At 37.2% G+C, this 17,896-nt stretch overlaps 5 protein-coding genes across 8 annotated transcripts; all 5 read left to right on the forward strand.

Annotated features, from left to right (window-relative positions):
* Position 1: 1 nt before the first annotated feature.
* On the forward strand, positions 2 to 4,696 carry LOC105183851 (uncharacterized). The gene is given in 8 exon segments (XM_025303618.1): positions 2 to 342; positions 542 to 1,016; positions 1,389 to 2,049; positions 2,325 to 2,388; positions 2,561 to 2,785; positions 3,041 to 3,506; positions 3,622 to 3,852; positions 4,242 to 4,696. Coding segments are annotated over 8 exon segments (2,595 nt in total). The 5' UTR covers positions 2 to 210; the 3' UTR covers positions 4,583 to 4,696.
* A 1,220-nt stretch (positions 4,697 to 5,916) lies between these two features.
* Positions 5,917 to 9,784, forward strand: LOC109503896 (odorant receptor 82a-like). Of its 2 annotated transcripts, XR_003113676.1 has the most exons (5): positions 5,917 to 6,298; positions 6,544 to 7,012; positions 7,125 to 7,355; positions 7,744 to 8,139; positions 9,136 to 9,784. XR_003113676.1 is itself a non-coding variant. In XM_019841598.2 (4 exons), the coding sequence occupies exons 1-4, from the start codon at positions 6,092 to 6,094 to the stop codon at positions 8,082 to 8,084; spliced, it is 1,248 nt and encodes a 415-aa protein (XP_019697157.2). In that variant the 5' UTR covers positions 5,917 to 6,091; the 3' UTR covers positions 8,085 to 8,213. The 2 variants fall into 2 exon arrangements, 1 of the variants encoding a protein (XP_019697157.2); XM_019841598.2 differs by lacking the exon at positions 9,136 to 9,784 and having other exon boundaries at positions 7,744 to 8,213.
* Positions 9,785 to 10,156: 372 nt separating this feature from the next.
* Positions 10,157 to 11,302, forward strand: LOC105183861 (odorant receptor 13a). Its single transcript, XM_025303644.1, has 3 exons — positions 10,157 to 10,372; positions 10,477 to 10,707; positions 10,884 to 11,302. The coding sequence occupies exons 1-3, from the start codon at positions 10,330 to 10,332 to the stop codon at positions 11,222 to 11,224; spliced, it is 615 nt and encodes a 204-aa protein (XP_025159429.1). The 5' UTR covers positions 10,157 to 10,329; the 3' UTR covers positions 11,225 to 11,302.
* Positions 11,303 to 12,393: 1,091 nt separating this feature from the next.
* On the forward strand, positions 12,394 to 15,104 carry LOC109504069 (odorant receptor 13a-like). 2 transcript variants are annotated; one of them, XM_025303638.1, is made up of 6 exons: positions 12,394 to 12,784; positions 12,877 to 13,041; positions 13,269 to 13,731; positions 13,844 to 14,074; positions 14,232 to 14,608; positions 14,678 to 15,104. In XM_025303638.1, the coding sequence occupies exons 1-5, from the start codon at positions 12,779 to 12,781 to the stop codon at positions 14,570 to 14,572; spliced, it is 1,206 nt and encodes a 401-aa protein (XP_025159423.1). In that variant the 5' UTR covers positions 12,394 to 12,778; the 3' UTR covers positions 14,573 to 14,608; positions 14,678 to 15,104. The 2 variants fall into 2 exon arrangements, with proteins under 2 accessions (XP_025159423.1, XP_025159422.1); XM_025303637.1 differs by having other exon boundaries at positions 14,232 to 15,104.
* A 184-nt stretch (positions 15,105 to 15,288) lies between these two features.
* Dhod (dihydroorotate dehydrogenase 2) lies at positions 15,289 to 17,189 on the forward strand. 2 transcript variants are annotated; one of them, XM_011145440.3, is made up of 3 exons: positions 15,289 to 15,718; positions 15,981 to 16,236; positions 16,320 to 17,189. In XM_011145440.3, exons 1-3 carry the CDS (start codon positions 15,641 to 15,643, stop codon positions 17,147 to 17,149), a joined length of 1,164 nt encoding a protein of 387 aa, XP_011143742.2. In that variant the 5' UTR covers positions 15,289 to 15,640; the 3' UTR covers positions 17,150 to 17,189. The 2 variants fall into 2 exon arrangements, with proteins under 2 accessions (XP_011143742.2, XP_011143739.1); XM_011145437.3 differs by lacking the exon at positions 15,289 to 15,718 and having other exon boundaries at positions 15,725 to 16,236.
* Positions 17,190 to 17,896: the final 707 nt, after the last annotated feature.

A 17,896-nucleotide genomic window follows, 5' to 3' on the forward strand; every position in this document is an offset into this window, starting at 1 on the left:
TTTCTTTACTTATAGAAAATATTCTTTCTGGCAATTCTCTCGAACGGCGGTATTCTTGAAGATGATGGGACGTGTTGTAAGTATCAAAATTGCGCGAGATCAATAAGATATGAATACAGAAGCGGCAGTCATCAACTATCGACCCACATTATGGTCAATGTCCGGCATTAGCGAAACGTTGTGCAATCCAATTCCTATTCGACTACAAGAATGTCATGGAAAGAGGATGTGGCATACGCTATGACTCCTATCAAACTCTTGACTATACCCTTGGGTGCTTGGCCCTTACAGGAGTACAACAAGTTCGCTTTAGCGCGTCATATCGTGTCTACTGTCGGATTGGTACGTTCTCAGTTGTCACGTCGCAAAAAGCCCGCGAAAGCCCGATCGACTGTCACTCACACGGAGAGTTTATTGAACGAACCGTGTATCCGTCAACATCGACAGGGCGATATTCGAGTAATATCGACATGACAGAGAGACAAATGAGGCAGCTAGATAAACTATTATTTTCTATTGCCTATTCTTATTGTCTGTGCAGGCTGTGACGGTGGTTGTTCAGTTTCTCGAACTCAATTACACTTGCACCGGAGCGTACGCGCAGCTCGACGCTCTGACGCTCTTCACGTGCGGCATACTCGCTGTATTGAAGATAACATGGTTCCGCATCTACGCCGATAACCTGACTTGCAATTACTCATCTGCCATGAGCGATTATCGCGCGATCGACAGCGAGGAGAAGCGTGCTATCATGCGAAAACACGCTTTCCTGGGGAGAATAATCTGCATTATCGCCTTGTTGATCTCTTACGTCGACTCGGTGATTTTTATCGTGGGCCACTCGGCAACGAGCACCAGGGAGTTCCGACTGAACTCATCCATCGAGGGCCTTCGGTCGGGATACGCTATCCCATCAACGTGCACGTTAGCGCATTTCTACATCTCGAAAAACGTGTTCATAGCGATCTTCATGTTGGAGAGTATCCTATTGGTAACCATGTGTCTTGGCAATCATGGTAACTAGTCAATTGTAATTATCGGCGGCGAAATACGAGATTATTAATTTGTCTTGAACCTTTTTTATTCAATTACAATTAACCTTAATATGTTCGCTACAACGATTCATTTGGGCGGTCGTCCTCGTGTGTTTTCTAATTTTCGTAAGTCTATTTACGATATACGTTTAACATTTTTCGTTGAATGAAATAAAAAAGTGTTTTTCGTAGATGTGTAATTCAGTTTTCATACATAGAAATTTTTCTTTTATAATGCGACTTTATGAATATTTTATGACATATTCATCTGCAATATCTTTAAATTGTGCATTTTTTCCTCACAGTAGACTCTTAATCGTTATGTTTTTAATCATCTTTAATGATCTTTTAAAGGTAGCGACTCTTTATTCCTTCAAATTACGTTGCATATCTGCGGCCAATTAAAAATCCTGAAGACCGAATTCATTAATTTTGAGATTGAAGGCCCGAAAGTCTGCGAACGCTTCAACGCGTTAATTCAGAGACACGATCACCTGATAAAAATGTCGAGGAAACTCGCCGAATCAATCAGTTTCGTTTTGTTGGTGCAGCTCTTCATCAGCAGCGTGCTTATATGCGTATTAGGTGCATACACTTACACTAATTCAGTACTTACACATTGACGGAAAGAGACAGGTAACTCTGCCACAATCTATATTGGACAAATGTGTGTTTTCGCAGGATTTCAATTTATCATAGCTCTGAAAACCAGCGACTTTGGTATGATGTCGAAAAGTGTCCTGGTACTCAGCGCCTTTCTCGCGCAGTTGACGCTATACAGTATGGTCGGCGACTACTTGAAGTCTCAAATGGAAGAAGTCGCGCAGTCCGCCTATCAGAACACTTGGTACGATCTTCCCGCGAAGGCGACGAAAAACGTAACGTTCATCCTGATGTGGAGCCAGCTTCCGATGAAGCTGCAAGCCGGGAATTTCATTGTGATGGATCTGCCCACTTACATGAGCATCTTGAAGACTTCTATGTCGTATCTGTCTGTGCTGCGCGTAATGATAGAGCCATAAAAATATCCAACTCTTGTAACAGAGCTCATTACTTCTGCCAGGTAGATATCTATAGAAGAAGCCGTTATAATATAATTTTAATAAAACTACCAATCAGAATCTTACGATACATTACATTCAGTGCCATCGTGCCAAGTCAAGAACCTGTTCTACAGAAATACTAAAGTACGAAATGAATATCTGAGAAAAATCGCAAATAGCTTTCGCCGCCCCGAAGAAGCCGATGCACTAACAAACTTTGTCTCTTGCATGTATCTTTTCGCAAAAGGAACAGTTTCGAGATGGAAGATGTCATACAACATGTCATACAAGCGCATCCACTACGAATGAAAGTAAAATTTCCTCTCTCCTTCTCCCTCCATTTCTGGTCTCCCGCCTCCCCAGCTCTCTATTTTCGTAAAAACGCCATCTCCATCAATTTCATTGAATAAGCGCGCTTCGAGAAATAACAGAGTACATCTGGTATTAGTATCAAAATAGCGTAACTTGAATAAGACATGAATGCGCAAGCGAGGATCGCCGATGATCGACCCGTATTACAGCCGCACACCGACATTAGCGAGCACCGCGCAAATATCGTATTATTTGACTACAATAATGGAATGGAATGACGATGTGGTATACGCTTTGACTCCCCTCAAACTCTTATCTATGCCATTAGGCTACTGGCCCCTGCAAGAAAATAATATGTTCGATCTACTGCGGTATAGCCTGTGTGTCGCCAGTTTGGTACGTTTTCAACTGTAGTCTCGTGAACATCCAGCGCGTTCGAGTTTTTCTTCCGTTTCTTGCTGCGATGCACCAAGCATGATAAACTTGGTAGACTCCGGTAGAGTGAAACTCGTCGGGATCGATTGATCGTTTGATACGGCATAAAGACGATGGAAAGTGAAAAGGAGGAAATGATAATGTGTAAAGAGACAAGAATAGAAATAATAAGGCTCTCTTAATGTGAACACAGTCTGTCTTCCTTTGTTTGTGCAGGCTTGGGTGCTGATCGGCCTCTGTATCGAAATATCCTACAACTGTATTGACTCGTACACGAAAATCGACGCTCTTTTGATCTTCACGTGCGCTTTACTGGCATTGCTGAAGATAACGTGGTTTCGTATATACGCCGACAACCTGATTAGCATCTTCAACTCCGCCATCAACGATTATTTCGCGATCGACAATGAGGAGAAGCGCGATATTATGCGACGGCACGCTTTTATGGGCAGAGCGATTTGCTATAGCGTCGCATGTGTCTCTTATGTCGCCTCGCTGTTCTACATGTCGTTGCCTCTACTGATGACTGTTTCAGTAAACGGTTCCGTCGCAGGTTTCGAAAGGAAATATCCGATCCCCTCGATATGTACCTTAGGGTCCTTGAACATTTCGATGACTTTGCACATTGTGCTGTATGCGATGCATAGTATTGTGTTAATCATCATTTGCTCTGGCAATCTCGGTAATGAGCCCAGCCGTTGGCGCACTGATTACACAGTTTACACCAACTACAATGTATTCGTTGTGCGCGCTAAACGTTTCTTCATCTTAAAGCAATTTGTCGTTTATTCACGAAGGCGGTGACTCCTTCTTCCTCGCGATTACGTTGCATGTCTGCGGACAAGTGGAACTACTGCGGTCCGAATTTGCCAATTTCGGTGTGAAAAGCTCGAATTCAAACGAAGACTTTTCCAAGTTGGTGACGAGACATCATTATCTGCTGGATCAAGCGGTGCTGCTGACCGAAACGATTAGCTTCGTATTAGTGATGCAATTGTTCGTCAGTTGCGTTCTTATTTGCGTAATGGGTAAATATCTCCGACATCGTCATATATAATCACAAAAATGACGTACAGACAACGACTGTGCGTCTTTGATTTATTATCATAAAAGAATTTAACACTTCAAAAATTATACACTTCATAACAAGGAAAACGGTATATTTGTAGTATTTTCCTCGTATCGTCCTGATCAATAATTTGATATCTGTAACTAATTTCATCAATTGTATCACCTTTTGCTGTCCTTAAAAATTACATTAATTGAGTTGTATTATTTTTCTATGCGACGTATGATATGATACCCCATTGATAGGAAACAAAATTTATGAAAAAATAATCTCGCACACATAATATAACGCTAAAAGATTATTATTGATCTGTGCTATTGTAAGCTATAAATGCGGTGTTTTCTTCAGGTTTTCAATTTATCTTGGCATTGAAAGTGGGCGACATAATCATGATAATTAAAGCTGTGATAGTACAGTGTGATCTTTTGGCTCAGATGTTTGCCTACAGCTACGTGGGAGATTATCTAAAGTATCAAATCGAGGAAATTGCACAGTCAATTTACTGCAGCAATTGGTATTTCTTATCGGTTAAATTGATGAGGAGTACCATTTTCGTCATTGCACGGTCGCAGCAACCTATTCAGCTGGCGGCTGGCAGATTTCTCGCCGTAAACATGGAGACATTTATGAGTATAATAAAAACCTCTCTCTCGTATCTATCCGTGTTACGTATGATGGTGAAAACGTAGAATGGAGATAACCGATGAAATACTTGAAAAGATAATTGCACATCTAAGCAGTGTCACGATTTTGCGAGTTCGGAAAGAAACATATTTTTGTCTATATAATTAAATTTTTGACATTTAAGCATGCTCGGTGATATTTAAAAAAAAGTGTGTCATCTGATTTTATATTAATTATTGATATACATTGTATGTAAATATAAATAATACATCCTTAAGCACATACATGTATGCAAGTGCTGAACGACCACAGCCATCCATCTCTGCACTATGAATTAAATGCGATACCGCATGTATGTGCTGTGTGCTGACTTTGATCATCTTTTTCTTTCTCTTTGTTTATTGATTTCTTTCTTACGTATATAAGAATATCAGCCATGTATGACTTTGATGACGCAACAAGGCGAAATTTAAGTCGTTTCTCACTGTGACGAACAATTCTATGCTCTGCTTGCTATTAGGACAATGACAAATTTTGTGAAAAGGGATTTGACTTTTATAGAATTTTATAGATGCAGCTTGACGCTTTAACGCGTTCTTTACGTGCATCATACTCTCTCTATTGAAGATAACGTGGTTCTGCATGACAACCTGATCTATAATTATCCTCTACGTTATTATCACGTGATCGACATCAAGCAGAAATCGATTATTATATGAAAAACTTCTCAGCAAGGATAATCTGCGTCAAGGATAATAAACTTATCAATCTCTTATGTGAACTTGGTGATTTTTATCGCAGGATATATACCAATGAATACCTAATGCTTGTAAGAGAGATAATTATCTCCACTAGATAGATATTATATTGGGTGAGTGCAAAAACTTCTCTCTCGTATCTATCAGTGCTACGTGTGATGGTGGAAATGTAGAGTGAAGATAACTGATGAAATGCTTGAGAAAATAATTGTACATCTAAGCAATTTTGTAAGTTTGGATGTATCGCAGAATATGTACCGATGAATATCTAATATTTATAAGAGAAATAATTCCCTCCGCTAAATAGATATTTATAGAAGAGGCATTTATCCGATACAATTATATACATATTACCCAATACAATACAATTTTATAATACGATTTTTATAAAATTGCTAATCAAAGTCGAGACACATTCAGCTCTTTCTCACGAGTTAACAGTTTGTTGTTACGCGATAGTAAAATACAGAATGTATCTGAAAAACTTGCTAATCATTTATATTGCTTCACAGGAAAAACTGATGCACTAGCAAACTGTATTCTACATATTCCTCGGAAGAAGAAATCTCAAAATGGAAGATATACAGTATCACACATATGAACGCGACAGATGCGTTCGAAAGCGACGCATCTGAAGAAAAATAAAATTCTTTTCCTCTTCTTAACATTTTTTCACCTTTTCATCTATCTATTCATTCATAATAAAACCATTTCCGACAATTTCATGAAATGGATGTATTTCGGGAAATAACGGGTTGGTAAGTATTAAAATGACACAACTTCAATAAGATATGAACGCGCAAGCGAAGGTCGCCGATGATCGACCCATATTATCGCACACCGACATTAGAGAGCACCGTGCAAGTATTGTATTCCTATTTGACTACAATAATGGAATGGAATGACGATGTGGTGTACGCTTTGACTCCCCTCAAACTCTTATCTATGCCATTAGGCTACTGGCCCCTGCAGAAAAATAATATGTTCGATCTTCTGCGATATAGTCTGGCCGTCACCAGTTTGGTACGTTTTCAACTATAGTCTCTCGTGAACATTCCGCGCGTTCGAATTTTCCTTCCGTCTCTTGTTGCGATGCACCAAGCATGGTAAATTTGATAAATTCCGGTAGAGTGGAGAACTCGTCGGGATCAATTGATTGTTTGATACAGCACGAACACGGTGGAAAATAAGAAAGAAGAAGTGATATGTGTAAAAAGATAAGGACAGGAATAACAAGGCCTTTTTAAAACAGTCTGTCCTCCTTGCAGGCTTGGGTGTTGATCGGCCTCACCGTCGAAATCTATTACAATTGTATCGATCCGTACGGAAAAATTGACGCTCTTTTGCTCTTCACGTGCACCTTTCTGGCATTATTGAAGATAATATGGTTTCGTAGATACGGTGACAACCTGACTAAAAATTTCAACTCCGCCATCAACGATTATCTTGCGATCGACAGTGAGAAGAAGCGCGCCGTTATGCGGCGGCACGCTTTTATGGGCAGAACGATTTGCTACGGTGTAACATGCGTCTCTTATCTCGCTTCGGTGTTCTACATATCGTTGCCTCTACTGATGGACAATGTTTCAGTAAACGGTTCCGCCACAGGTTTCCAAACGAAATATCCGATCCCCTCGACATGTACATTAGGGGCCTTGGACATTTCGACGACTTTGCATATTGCGCTATATGTGATGCTTAGTATTATGTTATTCATCATTGGTTCTGGCAATGTCGGTAATGAGCTCAGCCGTTGGCGCACTGATATAGTTTACACCAATTACAATGTATTCGTTGTGCGCGCTGAACGTTTCATCATCATAAAACAATTTGTCGTTTATTTACGAAGGCGGTGATTCCTTCTTCCTCGCGATCACATTGCATGTGTGCGGACAAGTGGAATTACTGCGTGCCGACTTTGTCAATTTCGGTGTGAAAAGCTCGAATCCAAACGAAGACTTTTTCAAGCTGGTGACGAGGCATCATTACCTGCTGGATCAAGCGGTGCTGCTGACCGAAACGATTAGCTTCGTGTTAGTGATGCAATTGTTCGTCAGTTGCGTTCTTATTTCCGTAATAGGTAAATATCTCCAACATCGTCATATAATCACAAAAATAATACACAGGTAACGACTGACACAAAATTATATACTTCACAACGAGGAAAACGGCATATTTTCAGTATTTTCCTCGCATTGTTCTAATCAATTTATAACTAATTGTTTATAACTAATTTCTGTAACTAATTTCATTAAAGTCATATAACCGTGCGCTGTCTTTAAAAATTACATTAATTGAATTGTGTTATTTTTCTATGCAGCGTGCGATATCATTGATCCCACTGATAGAGAACAAATCTTATTAAAAAATAATCCTTTACACATAATATAACGCCGAAAGATTATTAGCGACTTGTGCACGTTGTAAGCTATAAATGCTATAAATGCTATAAATGGTGTCTTCTTCAGGTTTTCAATTTATCTTGGCGTTGAAAGTGGGCGACATAATCATGATAGTTAAAACCGGGATAGTGCAGTGTGATCTTTTGACACAGATGTTTGCCTACAGCTACGTGGGAGATTATCTAAAGTACCAAATCGAAGAAGTTGCACAATCGATTTACTGCAGCAATTGGTATTTCTTATCGGTTAAATTGATGAGGAGCATCACGTTCGTCATTGCACGGTCGCAGCACCCTATTCAGCTAGTGGCTGGCAAATTTCTCGTCGTAAACATGGAGACGTTTATGAGTATAATAAAAACTTCTCTCTCGTATCTATCAGTGCTACGTGTGATGGTGGAAACGTAGACTGAAGATAACCGATGAAATACTTAAGAAGATAATTTCACATCTAAGCAATTTTGTAAGTTCGGAAAGAAACTTATTTTTGTCTGTATAATTGAATTTTTGACTTAAGCATGCTCGGTGATATTTAAACAAGTATGTCACTTGATTTTATAGTAATAATTGATATAAATTATATGTAGATATAAATAATACATCCTCAAGCATATAATACATGTATGCAAGTGCTGAACGATCATAGCCGTCCACCTTTGCGCTATCAATTAAATGCGATACCGCGTGTATAAGCTGCGTGCTGATTTTGATCCTTTTCTTTTCTCATTATTTATTTCCTGCAACGATACAGTAATATCAACGGTGCATGACTTTTATAACGCAATAAGGCGAAATTTAAGTCGTATCTCATTGTGATAAACAATTCTATGTTTTGCTTGTTCAACTTTGTTTGCTACTAGAAAAATTTTGTGAAAAGAGATTTGGTTTTTATAGAATTTTATAGATGCAGCTTGACGCTTCGGCGTTCTTCACGTGCACCATACTCTCCCTCTCTCTCTCTCTCTCTCTCTCTCTCTCTCTCTCTCTCTCTCTCTCTCTCTCTCTCTCTCTCTCTCTCTCTCTATTGAAGATAACGTGACTTTGCATGACAACTTGATCTACAATTATCCTCCACGTTATTATCACGTGGTCAACATCAAGCAGAGACGAATTATTATATAAAACACTTCTTGGCAAGGATAATCTGCGTCATTATCTTGTTAATCTCTTACGTCAACTCGGTATTTTTATTGCGGGAAATGTACCGATGAATATCTAATGTTTGTAAGGAAGATAATTCTCTCTGCTAGACAGATATTTATAAAAGAGACATTTACCGGATACAATTACATACATACTACCCAACACGATACAATTTTATAACACGATTTTTATAAATTTACCAATCAAAATCAAGACACATTCAGTTCTTTCTCACGAGTTAACAATTTGTTGTTATACGATAGTAAAATACGGAATATACCTGAAAAACTTGCTAATCACTTATATTACTTCACAGGAAAAATTGATGCACTAACAAACTGTATTCTGCATATTTCTCGGAAGAAGAAATCTCAAAATGGAAGATAGACAGTATCACATACGTGAACGCGACGCATCAGAAGAAAAATAAAATTCCTTTCCTCCTTTTAACGTTATTTCACTTTCCCACCTATCTGCATTCATGATAAATTTCCATCATTTTCATGGAAACGGATGTATTTCACGAAATAACAGAGTACATCCGATAAATATTAAAATAGTGTAACTTGAATAAGACATGAACGCGCAAGCGAAGATCGCCGATGATCGACCCATATTACGATCGCACACCGACATTAGTGAGTATCGTGCAAGCATCGTGTTCTTATTTAACTACAATAATGGAATGGAATGAGGATATGGCATACGCTATGACTCCCCTCAAACTCTTAGCTATGCCGTTAGGCTACTGGCCCCTGCAGGAAAATAATGTGCTCGATTTACTGCGTTATATCATATGCAGCATGAGTTTGGTACGTTTTCATCTGTTGTCTCGTGAATGCGTCGCGCGCAGAAGCTTCCCATTCGTTTTTTTCTCGCGTATATCAAGTTGGATTAACAGAGCGGCAATAAAACGTAAATGTTGAGATTGAGTTGGTGGTTGGACACGATATTGATACAATAAAATTTCCTCTGCAATTCCAACGGAAAGTAAAAAAAAAAAGTTAAATGTGTAAAAAATAAGGAATGGAGAAATACGACCCGCTTAATAAATAGTCTCTCTTCCTTGTCTGTGCAGATCTGGGTGCTGATCGGCCTCAGCATCGAAATTTATTACAATTGTATTGACCCATACGCAAAGATTGACGCTCTTTTGATCTTTACATGTACCTCTCTGGCATTACTGAAGATAACGTGGTTTCGTGTATACGGTGGCAACTTGACTAACAACTTCAACTCCGCCATCAATGATTATCTCGCGATCGACAATGAGGAGAAGCGCGTCGTTATGCGACGACACGCTTTTATGGGCAGAGCGATTTGCTACGGTGTCGCATGTGCTTCTTATGTCGCTTCGGTGTTTATTATAACGTTGCCTTTGGTGACAGGTCACAGCGGTGTCATAGTAAATGGATCTGTTCTAGTTTATGATACAAAATATCCGGTTCCTTCGGCGTGTACTTTAGGAAGTTTGCACATCTCAACGACTTGGCACATTGTGCTCTTTGTGATGCAGAGTATCGTGTTAGTCGTCATTTGCTCTGGCAATCTCGGTAATGAGACAGTTGTTGGCGCACTGATATAGTTTATATGAATTGTTTGTTGTGTGTGCTGAACGTTCCATCGTTTTAAAACAACATGTCATTTATTCACAAAGGCGGTGACTCTCTTTTCCTCGCGATCATGCTACACGTGTGCGGACAAGTGCAACTTCTGAGAGTCGAGTTCGTCAACTTCGGTGTGGAAAGCTCGAATCCGAGTGAAGAATTTTCGAAGATATTGACGAGACATCAACATCTGTTGGATCAAGCGTCGCTCCTGGCAGATACGATTAGCTTTGTTTTAATGGTACAATTGCTCATCAGTTGTGTCCTGATTTGTATAATCGGTGAGTTTCTATTTCGTCATTGATGCATCTAACGGATTTTATCGACATTTTATTCTTTTCTTAAAAATTACATGTTTTCAATTGTGTCAGTTTTCCATGTGACATGCACTGTGTCGAGAAATTTATCGGTTGAATAATGCTTGGCATATAACATAACATTGAAGTGTCATTTTTAGGTTTTCAGCTTATCCTAGCATTGAAAGTGGGTGACATGATCATGATATTTAAAACACTAACAGTGCAGACTACTCTATTGACACAGATGTTTGCTTATAGCTACGTGGGAGATTACATGAAGTATCAAATCGAAGAAATAGCACACGCAATTTTCAGCAGCAATTGGTACTGGTTATCATTTAAACTAATGAGAAACATCTTATTTGTTATCGTACGGTCACAGCAACCTATTCAATTGATGGCTGGTAAATTTCTCGTCGTAAACATGCAGACTTTTATGAGTATAATAAAAACCTCCCTTTCGTATCTATCTGTGCTACGTGTAATGGTGGAGACGTAGAGCGCGAACAACCGACGAGAGGATTAAAAAAATAATCTAAGCACATCTAATCAATATCATAGTTCAGGAAATAAGAAAAAGAAAAGAATTCTTATCTGTATGATCAAATGAAATAATTAAATTTTTAAGCAGTTCGGTGATTGCTTAATTTCACATTAATTATTTAATATTAATTATTATTTTATATTAATTATTTAAATACTTTATATCGATGAATAATATACTCTTAAGTGCATACATGTATAAAAATTCTGTAACTAAAATTATTCATTGATACACTGTTAATCAAATGCAATACCGCGTACGTACTCAATATTAAAACAGTTTGGACATTTTTTTTATTAAAAACACTGCTTTCTTATGATGAGTGAACTTCCACTTAGCTAGAGGTCTATTCCTTTCGAAGAACTTTTGAACTAATGCAACATGTTGAAGTGAAACAGATATATTTTCTGTCATATATGTTCTGTTTTAATTTATAGTCTTGGTACAGAACTTCTTCGAAAAAGACCAGATTCTGAGAATTGATGCGAATATAGTACATAGATTTAGCACACAGACATAGCGTGTTATGCTCATTTTAACTCGATAATGTTTTGTATTAATGTTTTTTTTAAGTGGCTGCATTTGAGCACATTTGAGTATGGGAGAGTCACATACACTTTTTTGTGATCATGATTTAAATAAAAAAAAGCTATTATGATCTCTTTTTAAATGTCAGTGAGAGCAAAAAATACGTGACTTGAACTAACTTGGAATAAGACAGTCTATTTACGGCAATAATTGATATTTCTTATCGGTTAAATTGATGAGGAGCACCATGTTCGTCATTACACAGTCGTAGCAACCTATTCAGCTGGTGGTTGGCAGATTTCTAGTCGTAAACATGGAGATGTTTTTATAAATACTTATGTATAATAAAAACTTCTCTCTCGTATCTATCAGTGCTACGTGTGATGGTGGAAATGTAGAGTGAAGATAACTGATGAAATGCTTGAGAAAATAATTGTACATCTAAGCAATTTTGTAAGTTTGGATGTATCGCAGAATATGCACCGATGAATATCTAATATTTATAAGAGAAATAATTCCCTCCGCTAAATAGATATTTATAGAAGAGGCATTTATCTGATATAATTACATACATATTACCCGATACAATATAATTTTATAATACGATTTTTATAAAATTGCTAATCAAAGTCGAGACACATTCAGCTCTTTCTCACGAGTTAACGATTTGTTGTTACACGATAATAAAATACGGAATGTACCTGAAAAACTTGCTAATCATTTATATTGTTCCACAGGAAAAATTGATGCACTAGCAAACTATATTCTACATATTATTCGGAAGAAGAAATCTCAAAATGGAAGATGTACAATATCACACACATGAACGCGACAGATGCGTTCGAAAGCGACGCATCAGAAGAAAAATAAAATTCCTTTCCTCATCTTAACATTTTTTTCACTTTTCCATCTATCTATTCATTCATAATAAAACCATTTCCGACAATTTCATGAAATGGATGTATTTCGGGAAATAACGGCATGTTGGTAAGTATTAAAATGAGACAACTTCAATAAGATATGAACGCGCAAGCGAAGATCGCCGATGATCGATCCATATTATCACACACCGACATTAGAGAGCACCGTGCAAGTATCGTGTTCCTACAATAATGGAATGGAATGACGATGTGGCGTACGCTTTGACTCCCCTCAAACTCTTATCTATGCCATTAGGCTACTGGCCCCTGCAGAAAAATAATATGTTCGATCTACTGCGGTATAGCCTGGCCGTCACCAGTATGGTACGTTTTCAACTATAGTCTCTCGTGAACATTCCGCGCGTTCAAATTTTCCTTCCGTCTCTTGTTGCGATGCACCAAGCATGGTAAATTTGGTAAACTCCGGTAGAGTGGAGAACTCGTCGGGATCAATTGATTGCTTAATATAGCATAAGCACGGTGGAAAATAAGAGATAAGGACAGGTCTAATAAGGCCTCCTTGACACAGTCTGCCTTTCTTGTCTGTGCAGGCCTGGGTAGTGATCGTCGTCAACATCGAAGTCTATTACAATTGTATCGATCCGTACGCAAAGATTGACGCTGTTTTGCTCTCTACTTGCGGTTTTTTGGCATTATTGAAGATAACGTGGTTTCGTATATACGCCGACAACCTAATTAGCAATTTCAACTCCGCCATCAACGATTATCTCACGATTGATAATGAGAAGAAGCGCGTCGTTATGCGACGGCACGCATTTATGGGCAGAGTGATTTGTTACAGTGTCGTGTGTATCGCTAATGTCGCTTCGGTGTTCTACATATCTTTGCCTCTGATGAATGTTTCAGTAAACGGTTCCGCCGTAGGTTTCGAAAGGAAATATCCGATTCCCTCAACATGTACATTAGGGACTTTGAACATTTCTGGGACTTTGCACATTATACTATATGTGATGCATAGTATTATGTTATTCATCATGGGCTCTGGCAATATTGGTAATGAATTCAGCCGTTGGCATATTGATATAGTTTACACCAATTACAATGTATTCGTTGTGCGCGCTGGACGTTTGATCTTTTTAAAACAATTTATCATTTATTCATAAAGGCGGTGATTCTTTCTTCCTCGCGATCACGGTACATTTATGCGGACAAGTGCAACTTCTGAGAGACGAGATCGTCAACTTCGGTGTGAAAGGCTCGAATCCGTGTGAAGAGTTTTCGAAGATATTGACAAGACATCAACACCTGTTGTATCAAGCATCGCTCCTGGCAGATACGATTAGCTTCGTTTTAATGGTACAATTGCTCATCAGTTGTGTCCTGATTTGTGTAACCGGTGAGTTTCTATCGTCCTGTTTCGTCTACTTATTGATATATCTAACTGATTTTGTGTCAAAAGATTTATCGGTTGAGTAACCCTTGGTGTATAACACTGAAGTATGTTATTATAGATTTTTACACGTTATAATATACAGTCGCAGTGTCATTTTTAGGTTTTCAGTTTATCCTGGCATTGAAAGTGGGTGACATGATCATGATATTTAAAACTCTAACGGTGCAGACTACTCTATTGACACAAATGTTTGCTTATAGCTGCGTGGGAGATTACATGAAGTATCAAATCGAAGAAATAGCACATGCAATTTTCAGCAGCAATTGGTACTGGTTATCATTTAAACTAATGAGAAACATCTTATTTGTTATCGTACGATCACAAAAACCTATTCAATTAATGGCTGGTAAATTTCTCGTCATGAACATGGAGACTTTTATGAGTATAATAAAAACCTCCCTTTCGTATCTATCTGTGCTACGTGTAATGGTGGAAATGTAGAACGCGAATAATCGACGAGAGGATTAGAAAAATAATGTAAGCACATCTAAGCAATATCATGATTCTCGAAGGAAGAAAAAGAAAATAATTCTTATATCTGTGTAGGGATATAAGATAGCAAGGCTTCATATGCAAGACTGTATGTGTGAGAGAGGGAAAGTGTTTATGTTGGCAAACGAGAAACATCAGAGAATGATCCGCACGAGGTTGGACAACACGATAAAGTTGTCGGCGCGAGTGCAATACGCTTCAAAAGACAGATGCGGTACAATTAATTTCTGCCGAGTGGTATGAGCGTGTAAAGAGTATATGTGTGAATGTACCATATAGCTATAAAAGTGCAATTGCAGTCCAAGTCAGTTTTAGTTTTTGTCTTGGCACAGATGAGAGAGAGAGAGAGAGAGAGAGAGTGTGTGTGTGTGTAGTATTTCTCTAGAAAGCCTATTAACCATATTTGCTACCCGTCAATAAAGCCTTTATTAAACATCCTACATCTGTATAGTCAAGTGAAATAATTAAATTTTTAAGCAGTTCGGTGATTGCTTAATTTCATATTAATTATTTAATATTAATTATTATTTCATATTAATTATTTTAATATTTTGTACCTATGAATAATATACTCTTAAGTGTATATATGTATACAAATTCTGTAACCACTTTATTATTCATTGATTATTCATTTTATTATTCGTTGATTATTCACTGTTAATCAAATGCAATACTGCGTATGTACGTACTCAATATCAATACCGTTTGAATATTTTTTTCGATTGAAAACGCCGTTCTCTTATGATGAGAGAACTTCCGCTTCGCTGGAGGTCTAAATTCTTTTTGAAGAACTTCTAGATAATGCAACAAGTTACAGTGAAATAGATATATTTTCTCTCACTCTAATTTACTATCCTAGTTCAGATTTCTTCGAAAAAGAGCAGACCTTGAAAGTCGGTGCGCACGTGGCACAGCTATAGGTTTTAGCACACAGACGTAGCGTGTTATGCTCATTTTAATCTGATAGTGTTTTGTATTAATGTTTTTCTTAAGTGGCTCCATTGAGCACATTCGAGTATGCGAGAGTCACATACATTTTTTTGTGATCGCGACTTAAATAAAAAAAGAACTATTATGTTTTTTTTTCCAATGTCGGTAAGAGTACACGTGACCTGAACTAACCTAACTTGTTCCAAGCATATGTCTTTTGCATTTTGTTACAAACGTTACGATATGATGTTGAAGTATATATGTTAATTTGCATGTATTTACATATTAATAACGAGATAATTCGTACAAAATTGAATAAGCTACCGTCAAAATGGCGCAACGATTGAGCAATAAGGCGAAGTTTAAATCGTTTCTAACCGTAACAGGCAGTACTATTGCTTTGTTTAGTGGCATTTCAATTTTCCAGGGCAATGAAAAATTTTATAGAGATATAATCATACCTTTGGTTCAGCTGGTAGATCCAGAAATTGCCCACAATTTGGCGGTGACTGTCCTAAAATGGGGCCTTGTACCACAGCAAAAGATGAAAGATTCCAATTTGCTACATACAAATATATGGAACCTGCAATTTAAAAATCCAATTGGTATGGCTGCAGGATTTGATAAGCAAGGAGAAGCAGTGGAAGGATTGCACAAAATTGGTTTTGGCTTTGTTGAGATAGGTATACAATTTATACAACAGATAAATGTAAGTGCTGTACCTTAAGACCATTTCGCCCACAGTAGAATATCTTATATGTTGCAGGATCTGTGACACTAAAGCCTCAACCTGGTAACCCAAAACCTAGAATCTTCAGGTTACCAGAAGATTGTGCAGTTGTAAATAGATATGGATTTAACAGCGATGGTTACGATATTGTATGGAAACGCCTGAAGAAACTGAAAGAGAATAAACATTTTAATGGCGTTCTAGGAGTAAATTTAGGAAAGAATAAAGAAGCAAAAGATGCTGTTCAAGATTATATTGAGGGCATAAAGAAATTTATGGATGTAGCAGATTATTTTGTGATTAATGTGTCATGCCCTAATATTTCGGAAACAGCATCCTTACAAAACAGGAAAAATTTAACAGACCTACTAACCAGAATAAACATTGCAAGGAAATTGGTTGGTAGTGAACAACCGTTGTTGTTGAAGTTGTCTCCTGACTTGTCAGATTCTGAACGGCAAGATGTGGCTGATGTTATTTTAAATAACAAAACCAAAGTTGATGGTTTAATCTTGTGTAATACCACAATTACAAGGCCAAATGTAACGAATCCCAACAAAGAAGAGTTTGGTGGTCTCAGTGGTGCTCCCTTGAATGATGTTTCCACTGCTATGATTTCTGACATGTATAAACGGACGCATGGTAGTATCCCAATTATTGGTGTAGGTGGAGTTTTTTCTGGTGCTGATGCCTATAAGAAAATAAAAGCTGGTGCTTCCTTAGTACAACTTTACACATCATATATTTACAATGGACCACCGATAGTTGGTAAAATCAAAAGTGAATTGTGTAAAATACTTGAAATTAATGGTTTCTCTTCTGTTGCTGAAGCAATTGGCAAAGATATAAATAGTAGATGTGAATAATTATATAATTTTACATAATGGGTAATGTTAAATTTTATATTTATTAATTATTTTATGTTAAATATATTTTTATAACAAAGGTAATGGTGCAAAACCTATTTTAAATTTGTGATGTAATGTCTAGCGCTATATATTAACTCAATCAACATATGTAATGTATTCAACATATAAAAAATCATATATAAAAAATCTTGTTTTATCTTAATACACACTAAGTTACTTTTTGCATGTCATACTGTGTATATTATTATCATTAACAGTAAGTCAACTTTTGGAAAACAATATATAAAAATCATGCTTGCATATTGTTATTGTGATAAATATGTACATTTTATTAATTGATTAATATTTTCTGTATCTTTTATAAAAAAAATTACGATTTTCTAGATATATGGTAATATACGCATGAATTTTAAAAATAAATCTGCAAATTATGCCAAGGTTGTCCCCAGGCGATATTTTTAAGTAATATATTCCACGTGCCTATTACTATATAATTTTCTGCTCGTGATATAATATTGAAATTAAAATGTATAACGTACGCTGCACGAGCTATCTCAATCAGGAAACAAGTCTTATTCATACTAATGGTAATATTAGAATTGTTGGTAATACTAGAAATGGCTTGTCCTTGTGATGTATATATATTGAAGACATACCGATCCTTCCTTCTAGCTATTATAGCAAAGCAAATTTCTACATGATAATTTGTGATAAACGCTAATCTCAATACGTGCCATGTTTTAT

The sequence above is a fragment of the Harpegnathos saltator genome, unplaced genomic scaffold (assembly GCF_003227715.2).
Source record: "Harpegnathos saltator strain DR-91 unplaced genomic scaffold, Hsal_v8.6 scaffold56, whole genome shotgun sequence".
Taxonomy (NCBI): domain Eukaryota; kingdom Metazoa; phylum Arthropoda; class Insecta; order Hymenoptera; family Formicidae; genus Harpegnathos; species Harpegnathos saltator.